This window comes from Protopterus annectens, chromosome 6.part0 (genome assembly GCF_019279795.1).
Source record: "Protopterus annectens isolate FY-2018-M chromosome 6.part0, PAN1.0, whole genome shotgun sequence".
NCBI lineage: Eukaryota > Metazoa > Chordata > Ceratodontiformes > Protopteridae > Protopterus > Protopterus annectens.
Genome location: NC_056737.1, coordinates 325,816,130 through 325,828,629, shown reverse-complemented (window position 1 = coordinate 325,828,629; position 12,500 = coordinate 325,816,130). Strand labels below are relative to the sequence as shown.

The following is a 12,500-nucleotide window of genomic DNA, read 5'->3' as shown; positions in this document are numbered from 1 at the left end:
CAGGACCACCACTCCATCTTTCTGGAGACACTGGAAAACATGAAGGTCCTAGCGAACACCCTGATATTGGGTGATTTCAATTACCCTACCATTAACTGGGAAAACTACTCGAGTACAGACTCCCAGGCCCAGCGCTTCCTGGAATTCATCAACTCAAATGCCCTGGATCAGCTGGTAAACTTCACTACCAAAGGTGAAAACATGTTAGACCTGGTCATCACCAACATGGGCGACAGGTGTTCCATATCGGAGGTCAACCCGTCACTGGTTAGATCAGACCATAAACTAATCACTCTTGATGTCCACACCCCACCATCACCCCCAACTAAGGAAACCACAGTAAAAAACTTTTTTAAAGCAAACTTCACCTTACTTAAGAGAGAGGCGGTAAGTTTCACAGCCCCCACGCTAAAAGATAACGCTGCCCAAGATGCAGAAACCTTTACAAATGCACTCTATGAGCACCTACAAGGATGCATGGATCGTGCCATCCATAGCAAAACCAAGACTCACTCCTCTAAGAGAAGGAAACCAGTCTGGTGGACCCCTGCCATAAACAGGCTATACAACAGAAGGAGGAAACTAGTTCAGAAAAAAAGCAAATTCCAAGAAGGAAAGACATCCCTGATCAGTATCAGTAAGAAACTAAGGTCCCTCATAAAATCATCCAAGGCTAACTTTGAAAGAAAAATAGCCAAGGATTCAAAAGATAACCACAAAGCCTTCTTTAGCTATGTTAAGAATCTAAGTGGCAACTCGCAGATATGCACTGAACTAGTGCAAAATAGCACAAAATATACTGAACCTACTGATATTGCCAACATCCTGGCAGATAGATTCAGTGCAAACTTCACCCCCAAAAGGCCCCACAACAATACCGGAAAAGTGCAGTGTCCTGGAAATCACAGACGCACAGGTGAAAACAGTCCTTTCAAAAGCCAAAAACACAGCATCAATGGGGCCAGATGGTGTCCCAGGCTACGTCTTGCACGAACTACAGCATGAACTAACCCCCCACCTAAACACGCTGTTCAACCTCAGCCTCTCCACAGGCTACGTGCCCACAGAATGGTGCACAGCACCAGTTATTCCTCTCCACAAAGGAGAGGCCACAACTGACCCTGGTAACTACCGTCCCATAAGCCTGACTTGCCTGGTCTGCAAGGCTATAGAGCGCATCACCATGGAACTCATTAACAAAGACATTGGGAACCTCCAAACACTTGACCTGACCCAGTTCGGCTTTGTTAAGGGCAGATCATGCCTACTAAACCTGGTTGACTTCTTTGAGACAGTCACCAAGGCCATAGACGAGGGAAAGGTGGTTCACACAGCCTACCTTGACTTTGCCAAGGCTTTCGATACCATTCCCCACTCGGGTATTACAGAAAAACTCACCAGCCTGAACATAAACCCCTATGCCACGAGATGGGTTGCCAACTGGCTTACAGACAGAACTCACATGGTAAGAATAGTGGGCTCCAGGTCCGGCTCTAAACTAGTCACAAGTGGTGTCCCGCAAAGCTCGGTCCTGGGACCCCTACTGTTTGGCATATACTTCTCAGAAGTACAGGCAAACACAGGAGGACTATGGCTAACCAAGTTCGCTGATGATTGCAAACTGGGAGCCATAATTGACTCTCTGGCTGACACGGACATCCTCCAAAAGGGCCTTACTGAGACGGACACCTGGTGTCAAAGTCATGGCCTCAAGCTAAATGCCAAAAAATGCATAGTCATCCCGTCTGGGAAAAACAAAATACCCACGAATTACCACATAGGTGGCAGCCCCCTTAATACAGAAGAGGTAATAAGAGATCTGGGGACCCAGGTAGATAGTAATCTCTCCTTTGACAATCATATTGCCAAAGTAGTTAGGAAATCCTTCTATGTGGCCCATCTAATTACTAAAGAGTTTGCATCTAGAAATAAAGAGGTTATAGTGCCCCTCTACTCGTCACTCATCAGACCCATCATAGAGTACAATGCCCCATTTGGGATGTACCTCACAAGACACTTCCAACAGCTAGAAAGACCACAAAAGTACCTCACCAAGAGGATTACTGGCCTCAAACATATGTCCTATGCAGCCCGACTGAAAAAACTCTGGCTGTACTCAGTGGCGATCTCTGCCTGACTTACAAAGTCATATCCAACTCAGAACTGATGGACATGCTCCACTTAAAGAAATCCAAGTCACTGCGAGCCACGCTGGAGGGATAGATTCCTGTCACAGAGAGTCCCCATGCTTTGGAACAAAATTCCAAACTACATTAGGCAGAGCCTCTCACTAACACTCTTCAAGAGAAACCTTGACGAGTGGATGGGTAACAGAAAATACACCCCTGGGATCACTTCATTGGCTCTGCTTGACAGAGGATCAGTTAATTAATAAATGGGGCGGGAAAGCCAACATACTCTGGCTAGGCTTATAAATGCCCTTGGGCAGATAGCCTAGTACCTACTTATGAACCGTAATGATGCTTAACACCATTTTGCTGCAACAGCCATGCTTTATTGTTGCAAACTGTTGTTTAGTAATAATCTTTATGAGGGTTGACAGTCCCTCAACCCCTGCCTTGTACAGTAATTTAATAAGAAGGGAGTTAAATAGGACATCAGCCCTGTTAGATCCATAAAACTATTGCAGAAAGGAAACTATTCCAGTGTTAAATATATTTTTTTCTGTTTTATATGATAATTATATTACTTTAATTTCCATTAAATTTCTTAAGAAAGAAACACATGCAGTAAATAGAGTTGGTGTGGTTGGGAATTGTACTGTCATATGTATAGCAAGTGCTAGGAAAACGTTGTAGGGAAACACTATAAGGTATTTATGCCAGAGTCTAATACATGGGCAACTATACATCAGAAGAGAGAAAAGAAAAGATGGATTCATTTTGGATGTACCACACTGTTTCACTGCACAGAGTTAGACTGCATTTAAAGTGGAAGGACAGAGAATGATAAAAGGACAAGGGTGCCAGTTGGAAAGAAGAGGGTTAAAGATGGACTTGTGGATATGTACTTCACAGAGAGGGTGGAAGGGGCTTGTGATACATTACGTATAGCAGTAGTACACAGTAATTCAGAGAGCAATAAAACAATGGGACAAGGATAGAGACGGTGTAGATGCAATACTTTAATGGATGTAATAGAACATGGGTCTTCCATAGCATCTTTTTTTTTTTCTGTTTTCCATCCCACTGTCTATTACCCACCAGACCAATCCCTGTTAAGCTCAAGCCCATTCATTCCCTAGGGGTAAGGAGTTCACCTCAGATCCCATAAGGTAAGAGCCTTCTAGAGGGACTGTTATCCAGGCAGATATCAGAATGTTTGGCGCTCTTACTTGCATTCAGCCAACAAAAGCACATTTCTATAAATGGCCTAACCTCTCCCCTTAGCTGCTGACTGGGCACTTATGTCATCAATGGAACCTCCTATGCCCCTCTATTAGTTTATGCAAGTTCCTTCACATGGCTAACAGGGACTACAGTCAAAAGCTTGTGTGGTCATGCCCATATAATTACTGCATTGACCTCTGCTCTTATGATAACATTCCTGTCCTTCAGTAGTCAGTATGTCAGGATCAGTAGCCTGGGCTGTCTGGGACCCCCCCCCCCAAGAATGGGCAGGCTCATCCACCCAGCTTTGCAATCAAGAGCCCCAACCCTGTAATCAAATGTGGGACACCTGGTCCATGTCAGGGTTTTATCCCTCTAGCTCAATAGAATGGCTTTTCCAGAGGCATCTTAATATGTTTCATTAACCACCATGTACACCTGACATCAGTGGCTGGGCACACTGGAAAGAAACTGCTAAAGATTTATCTCTGGAAAATTCTCCTCTGCCATCTTAGATGTAGTGCTGGAGATAATGTGTTAAAACTCACTGTAGACTGCTCACTGTAGACTATAGACTGTCCTACTACACAATGAGTGGCCAGAATAAATAACAACAAAATCAGGTGAGCCTGTTTTTATGTGACTCTGGTTTGCAAGAGTAAGATAAACATCTCAAGTACAAACGGTGCACACTATTAAACAGCTTAAACGAGTGGGCACTGGGCAGATGACGTTTGTGGAATAGCATCCTTTACGGAGGAATACTTACTTGCTTTATGGTACCACTGGTAATATAGTTGCTTGTGACAGAAAATGGTATAGGTATAATTTTGTGAAACCAGCAGTAAGACACAGGTGCATGGCATCTGTATGGCAGTACCTTTGATGGGGGTAATACAATTAAATGAAAATACTGCTGTAGACTTGTATAACATCACACCTACACATGACACTTCAAAAGAAGCTTAAAAAAAACAAACAAATAAATAAAAGCAAATTCAACTTACCAGGAGGAAGAAAGAGTGTTGCTCTTATTTGTCCTTCTCTTACCAGTGTTCTTGTGACCCCTTCACCTATAAACCACCTCTCATTTATGCATTTAGCTAGAGGCAGATCAGCCTTGTTGTAGACCTCAATACTGACATAATAAGGGGACAATACATTTTTCTTCATCAGTCTTTTAAAGGGAGTTTGTGGGGCAAGAGACCAGAACAGCCCCATAGGTTTAACTCCAGAGTAGCTCCCACCTTTGGCTGCACTGCAGTTGAGGTCCAGCTCACCATTTTCATCTGCCTTGTAGTATGCAAAAGACCTGTATGTCTCCCCAGTTTCATCTGTTAGGGTGGCCTTTAAGGTAACCTCCTGCTTAGGGGAAAGACCATTGACTTTAACCTGCACTGGTTCATCAAACATACATCGGGCACCTGGCAGAATGCTCACTGTGACAGTATGAGATGTTCCCATATTGCCCTGTCTGCGTTTACGTTGCAGTGCCTTATGGATAATTTTAAAATTCCACTGCAGTAACACTTCACTTAATTTCCTGCTGAACTTGAACATGGTTTAATGCTGCTGTTTGGCAAAGGCAATTGATTGCCTATCTAGTAGATTGCTCTCAAAAGCGTGCAGTAGGAGGAGTCTTGAGAAGTTTCAGAGTAAACCCTGCTGCAGACGTGGATGTTACATACATTGCTTGGGTAGATAAAAGACTGCAGAACTAGCAATTTATTCCACCTCATCTGGTTGATTTTTTCAACCCCTCCTTTGTCAATGTTTACTGAGCCATAAAGGATTTAAATCATGTAGAATCCAGAACTAAAGTTTCTGAAACTGTGAACATGTACATAATTAAACTAATCTGAAAGTGGTTTAGCCTGCTTCCACTCTAGTTTTTATTTCCTGTATTTGTTGTTCTTGCACTACGGACTGCTTTTTTCTCCTTTCAATAACTTACTGTTAGGAAAGTTACAGTAAGACATACAACACACATTTAGACATGCAAACCTGAAAAAATACTAAAATATCTCTAGTTTCACATGGTTCTAATCTTAATTATTTGAATATCCCAGCACTTCTATCCCTCATGTCACTTACGGATCATTTCCTTCATCTGTTTCTTTCTGTGTGCAGCATTTTTATACATGCCCTTTCACTGGTGTTATTCTCAGACACATACTCATGGTTTGACTGTAATTCCAGTTTTGCTTCTTGCAGACCATTTTACACTGTTACTTGAGGGAACATATTTCAGGTTGCAGTGATTAAAAAAAAAATACTAAGCATTTAAAATTGGAATCTAAATTCCAGAAACTTTTAGCTGCACTGTAAGGAAGCAGAATTGTATTTCCCTTACTTTGAAATGTGAATTCTATACAACTACATGATGTTGCTAAGTAACAGCTGTAAACAGTGAGGGCCTGGAGTGAGGGCAGTCACTAAAGACAAGCTACAAGACTGCTTCAGAAAGGGATGAAGAAAAGGGACAGGTACATTTTCCCCTATGTTACTTCATTAATTTACAACATCAACACATAATCTAAATCAGCAACTTTTTGCAACCAGAAGTGATATAAAATAGAATCTGCACCAAGTTTTCTGTTCAGTTTGTTTGAACAGCCGGAGGGGCATGGCAGAAGGACAAGTGACTGAGGTGGAATACAAACCAAGTTTTCTGTCTGTTAACATCGTAGCATCTCATACTAATTGTTCATTGTCTTTACTAACATGTGAATTACATATAGTTTAAAATCAGAAGGAAAACTATATCCATAGTCTTCACTGTTTAACCTCTTTGCTTGCTTCCTTTATACATTCCTTACTTTATTAGCAGTGACCTATTTCTATATTCTGTTGGTATATAATAAATAGCACAGTTTTATTTTTTTTCTCTAACCCATACCATCAACAACTAAGATGTTGCAGTTTTTCTAAAGTGATTTATTAAAAAAACAATACTTCCTTCACTGTGCTAGCATGAAATTAAGACATTCCAGTACTATGCATAACTAGAAACTTTCTGCCACATTTTGTGCAAGCTCCAATTTAACCAGTTTTAATAACTAGTAGATTTGCTTTAATTTCTGTGATTTAGAAGCATAGATCTCAGTCTTTTGCCATCAGAAATTGGGACAAAGCAAAGAATAATTAGGCAAAAAGACACCAAATTAGGAGAACTTATTAAATACTTTAAATACTGGTACTATTAATTTAGAAAGTTGATAGGAAAATAGAATGTGAATTAACATGTACTTTCTGAAGTAATAGAATTCTGTAATTGTAATTATTGTCAGTATTTAGTGACTGCAATCACTACCTACTCACAAAAAAAATTCTAATTTGATGAGAGGATGAATAAAATTCTGAGACAAACTTAGAGATGTCCCTAAAAATTAAGGACATTGAGAGGTATGTGTAGAAGTTTAGTAGAACACTTGGCATAAATAATGCCACTGCACAGAAAGATGCTTTAAGTAATAGTTACAGTTCCATTCTCTTGTAGAAGAGGAAGAACAGGATAATGTTCATCATATAATTCACTGTTACACTAATGAATCTTAGGAGCTTCTGCCACGTAATGTCTGACAGCAAGCCCAACTTCAAGAGCTTTTCTCCCTTCCTCCTGCTGGCTGGTTGGACAACTTTCCACTTGAATTTCAGGGTTCTGTTGGTAGTATGGAGGCCCATAACTCTTAACTTTTCAGATTTTTGCAGAATATCCAGATTTTTTACTTCTATTTTTGGTGTGAAGACTGACGTCACTAAATAATGACATACATTTAAGTTTCAGACTTCATATCCTTCAGAAAAATGCATGCTAGTGCAAAACCTTTTATTCTAGTAACTTTATCAGTTTATAAGCACAATATTTAAAATTTGCCCCTATTTTTGGATCTTTGTTCCCCCCATTATTTTTGGCTTTGTCCAGAGTTCTTGAGTTAAGAGGTTGAGAGCTTGTAGGGATCATTGGCCTAAGCTATTTTGAGTTCACTCAAGATTGATCGGATTGTGTTGCATAATCAGTCCATTGATGTGGTCTGGCTTCCAGAGTTCAAATAAGAACCCTCGTTAGAGAAAATCTCTTATCTGTTTTTGTTGTTTGTGTAGGTTAGCTTGTTTTAGCTTTTGAGCATTAAGACTAGATGTCAGATTCTGAAGTAGTTAATAATTTTGCTGATTATAGTCAACAAATCTCCCATAAAGAATTTCACAGTACATTTTTATTTTGCTGGGGCATGTGCAAGTCATGCCTAATTGTCCGTATTGTACCAGGTTTAAGCAGAGGACAATGAAGTGGAGAGTGAAAACTCTCCAGGACTACTTAAATCTTGCAATTGAAGTCTGTCACCTGGAAATCATTACAATTAAGCCAAGAGCAACCAGGATTACCTCTTGCTACAATGCATGTACAAACTGCAGTGGTGTTGCTGCGGTAGCATTGTCACCCCACAGTAAGACGTTGTCCTGTTCGATTCTCAGCTAGAGCGTCTTCTGTGTGGAGACATGCGTGAATGGGCGTACCTTCGTTGAAGGTTGTGCATCAGGGTCGGCAACTCGGCACGTAAAAATCTACTGCCAATCATTAGCGGACTGGAGTTCCGCTGTGGCGACCCCTAACCAGGAAAAGCTGAAAGACACAACAACAACAGCAATAATGCATGGACAAAACTTAGAGATCTGCTTGACAAGCAAAAATAACTGCATTTTAGATTTAATGTAATGTATAATAACTTGAATGACTTGTTGGTTAATGGACACTCCTGTAAATAGTTGTTTTTTATTTTATGTATGATGTTTAGTTGAATTTTTTTCATTTATTATGTTCATAAATCTCTTGACTGTAAATATTGTTGTGATTATTTTACAAATTGAAAATCCAATAAAAACTTTTTTAAAAGACGTCGCACATCTGATCCAGGACTGACATGTCATCAACCAGGCCCACTGCAGACATCCTGTAGGGAAAAAAAAAAAAAAGAAATACTCAGAGAAGTGCCCCATAGATAAGAAACATCAGGAGGCCAATGACAATTCATTTTAATCTGAAGGACCCCTGGTCTCAATGGCACTTGGTAAAGCAAGGTGTCTTTGAATTTGACATCTGGTACTACTGAGGCCTGTGGCATAATCCCCTCTGGAAGCTGTCATAGTTTCTCATGTGGGCACATCCTCCCAAGATAAATGCACATTGTTGTCTGTCCGTTCAGAGACTTCTTGGTAGGCCTTAGGTTCTTACATCCAGATTATAGTTACAGACTGTGAGAGCACTTTCTCCTCATTGTTTGCAAGGATGTAAATGGTATTTGGATTAAGGTCTTAAGTTTTCTACCATGACCCAAGTTCTTCAAAGTGGCCTTCGCCTCCAAACCTGTACCAATACATTCCAAACCAAAATAGACATCTGCTAGCTTGCCACAGCCAGTGCTGAATGGGTCTTTTTTCCCTTTCCCATCCCAGACTTCCTGACAATAATGTTTCAGGATTGTCATGATGCTATGGAATTTCTGAGAAGTAGGCAGTTAGACTCTCAAGAGCAGTCACTGTCAGAGGCTTATTCTCTGAAAAGAATAAGGGAATCTTTGCCACCTGAGGATTCTGATACCTCTAACACTTGCCTTTACAAACCAAATGTCTCCTCCTACCTGTATGATTCTTAAACTGATGACCCCTTATCATCTATATCTTCCTCAGATGATGTCTCATTTGGGGAAGCCTTTCACAGAAAGAGGGATAGTTCAAATGGGATGCTAAGAAATTTTCCTAGTTCCAGGAAAGGTAGGTGGAGCTTCCAGGTTTGTTTCAGCCCAAGGCATTAGCCATCCTTCCATTTAAAGCTACCTTGGAAGAAGCTTTTGCTTATGCCTCCTAGAAGTCAGATTCCCAACCCATTGATCTGAGGAAGCCTGACCATTTTATAGAATCAGTATTTTATAAGAACTGTTTGACAGAGCCATCTGTGTGTTCTTGTGAATTCCAGCAGGGAACTACTACAGATCCTGGCAGGAATATACTACCCACTGACAAGGAGAGCTACAGTCTACACAGATTGGAGAAGAAAACATGCACCTCTGCTACTCTGGCCTTCAGGGTCCTTAAATGTCAGACCCATATGCTGAAATACTAGGAGTCAGTCCTGAACCTGCTAATGGAGAAGGCTGTTGGGATAGAAACAACTGTAAGGGAAAGTGCTTGACTTACACAGCCTCAGTGCCTAGGCTACTAAGCACTTTAATACACTTAATCCACAAGCTCTTGCAGAAAGTAAAGTAGGACAACCAGAAATGCTGCTCATATCACCCTTTTAACATAGGCAACATTGATTTTTCATTCTGCTGAACTTGATAAGTACAGAATTGTTCCGCTTGCCTCAGCATGTGAATCTTTTGACATAGAAAAAGGGGTCACTTATTCATCCTAACCCAATGTCATTTTTTTCAGAGGACATGATCTCCATTCTGAGGGAGACTAGGAAACCAAACACAAGGAAAGCACAGTTAGCTTATTAGAAAGGATTCATCCTTTGGTGCCGCAAAAGTGATCAGGACCCAAATGCAGCAACTGTGGCTTTGATCCTGACATACTTCTCAGACCCTTGCAAAACTAGAGTATCTAATACTTCAGTTAAGGCATGCACTTCAGCCATCTTAGCTCATCTACAGTGGTACCCCCTTGGCAAGAAAATTATCACTGAACCAGGACTGTATTTTCATAACTCCAGAGCAAGGAGGAAAGAATATCACATTCCTTGGGTGTGCAACTGAGATTTTTTCCTAGACAGAGTAAAGCAAATCAGTAAATCTGATCAGTTGCCCCTTCAATTTGCTAAATACAGGAAGGTGAAACCAGTTTGCAAACAGACCATATTCAGATACCTAGCCTACTGCTAGCTCACTGCTATCCCTTTGCTAGCCTACTGCATCTTCTTCTGTTATTCCATTTACAGCAAGATTGTCCCTGGGCATGTTAGGGCATATTTCACTAGATCCACTGGAGCCACCACTGCTTTCCTGGGGAAGGTTAATACACAATTCATCCTAGAAGTAGCTACTTGGCCATCTTTCTGTTCTTTTTCCAATCACTACAATGTGGGTATTGTATCTGGGGCTAACACAGGGTTTACCATGGCTGTTCTTCAGGGACTCCTAAAACTCTGTCTTCTAAAGGGCAAACCACCCACTAGCCTTGCAACAGTGAATTATATGATGACTATAGTACAGACATGTTAGGAGCTTAGCATAATTAGTAGACACACTGTTGCAGTATCCATTTCTTCCCTTCATCCCCTCTTTTCACAAACCCCGTGTACATCGTTTGGAGGGGTGGGTTCCCTAGCCACCTTTTCTTCTTCCTTCCTTTCATCTCTGTTCCCCTGACCAAGTGCCTTCGTTTGTCAAGGTTGACATTGAACCTGGAGAAGCAGCTTAGGGAGGCAGGCCTTCTGGCTGGAAAGCTTCCATGGAGACCACTGTCACCAGAGAAGCCAGTACTGTGGCACCAGACAACCATAAATTAATAATCCAGGGCTAGAAAGACCTGAAGATGGCACAGGTCAATGTGGCTTTTATACCACTGATGTCCAAATGGGAGAGCATTTGTCTAGCCAAGAGAGAAGGATGAAAAGCTCTAGAAGTTGGGCCGGCTGTAAAGCCTTCTGAGGCAGAAGTTCCCAAGAGTAATTACTGCAACAGTGAATGCACTCAAATGTCTACAGCTATGGTAAGTTCCTAATATGACTGTATTTAGTGTATGCTAAGGTAACTTTGTTTATATTATGCTTTGGAAGGGGGAGAGAGTAATATATCCACATTAATGCTTCCCCTACCTTCCTTGTGCAGCAGTACCAAAGATGTGTTGTTAGGGGATTAAAAGAGGTGCTTGCCTGTTCTTAAAAAGCATAACAGGAAGTAGCATTAGTGTAGGATAGTGATGAGGCCATCAGATTCTGTTACAGTAGTACTTGAAGTCCTGAATACGTATCCCTTGAAAGCGTAATGCAGTGTGTTATTATGTCTGGACTTGGATGTATTACAAACTGGACACCACTGCAACACAGAAATTATTTTTAGGATTAACTTTAGTGTTAAACGGATTTTCTTTTGTTTGGAATGCTAAGAAATGTAGGTTTGTTCTCTTTAATAGAAATGCTAGAATTTTGGAAATTAGTAACCTCGCGACCAAGTAACTGCAGACAGTTAATGTACCAGAAAAGCTGAAATATCAGAAGCTTCCATTCCTGACCCAAATGGATCTCTGGAACATTAAAGGAATATTTTATTTTACTTTTATTTGTTTTTATTTTACATTTGTTTACCGTGAAAGTCTGACTGGGTGGTGGCCCATTTTCAGCAGAGGCCTGGGGAGAAAAGCTCCACATAGAAATAAAGACATGCAATCAGCAAAATATTTAGTCTGATTTACAAAAAAATTGTATGTTTCACATGTATCAATGGTCTAATTTACAAAAATTACAAATGATCACTTATACGCATTCAAATACTAAGAATCAGGACAAAACATGCATCATTATACAAAGACTCTTAACATAGTATAAACTTTAAACAAAAGATGAAAACAGACTGTGCTAGCAGAGACTATAAGATCCTACAAGAGATGCTGCTGGGCAGTTGATTTGATGAGAGTACTTAAGGGTGTGTAGGCGCTACCCATGAGAGGTGGTGCTGACTGAGATTAATAGCGTGAAGAAAAATGATCGGAAATTAGGGCACAAGAGTTCATTTTATAGGAGGGAGATAGGATACCTGGTGCGTCTCATTAGCCTGGACTGCTACAAGAGCACTGCAATGACTTAGTTAGATTAATTTTGAGTAATTGTTTGAACTGGTTAAGGTTGGGGATGGATATAATGTTAGTGGGAAGTGCATTCCAGGCTTTTGCAACCTGGGATGAATATAAAGCATCTCCTGAAGTATTACTAAATTTGGTTGCCTGAAGCAGTGATTTATTTGATGAACGAAGAGTACGGTTGCTGGAATAGGGGGGAATAATGTTGATAAGAGCCAGTATATTCTCAGACTGGTATTGTAGTTTTTGAGCCATGGGAAAGTTTTTTTTAATTATAACAGTGATGAGTCCTAAGAGAATAGTCTGTAGCAAATTTTGCAATTTTATTATAGCATGCTTCTTTGTTTATGT

The 12,500-nt window shown here is 40.6% G+C and overlaps 2 protein-coding genes across 2 annotated transcripts in view; one reads left to right on the top strand and one right to left on the bottom strand.

Annotated features, from left to right (window-relative positions):
- LOC122804297 (acyl-coenzyme A thioesterase 1-like) overlaps positions 1 to 4,921 on the bottom strand; it is an 89,533-nt gene extending 84,612 nt beyond the window's left edge. Inside the window, exon 1 of the mRNA XM_044074086.1 lies at positions 4,358 to 4,921. Within this exon, the coding sequence (XP_043930021.1) occupies positions 4,358 to 4,910 (553 nt within the window). The 5' untranslated portion in view covers positions 4,911 to 4,921. The remainder of the gene's footprint in view (positions 1 to 4,357) is intronic.
- Positions 4,922 to 5,767: 846 nt separating this feature from the next.
- Positions 5,768 to 12,500, top strand: part of HEATR4 (HEAT repeat containing 4) — a 390,162-nt gene continuing 383,429 nt past the window's right edge. The window contains exon 1 of the mRNA XM_044074085.1: positions 5,768 to 5,836. The gene's annotated coding sequence lies outside the window, so the exon portion shown is untranslated. The remainder of the gene's footprint in view (positions 5,837 to 12,500) is intronic.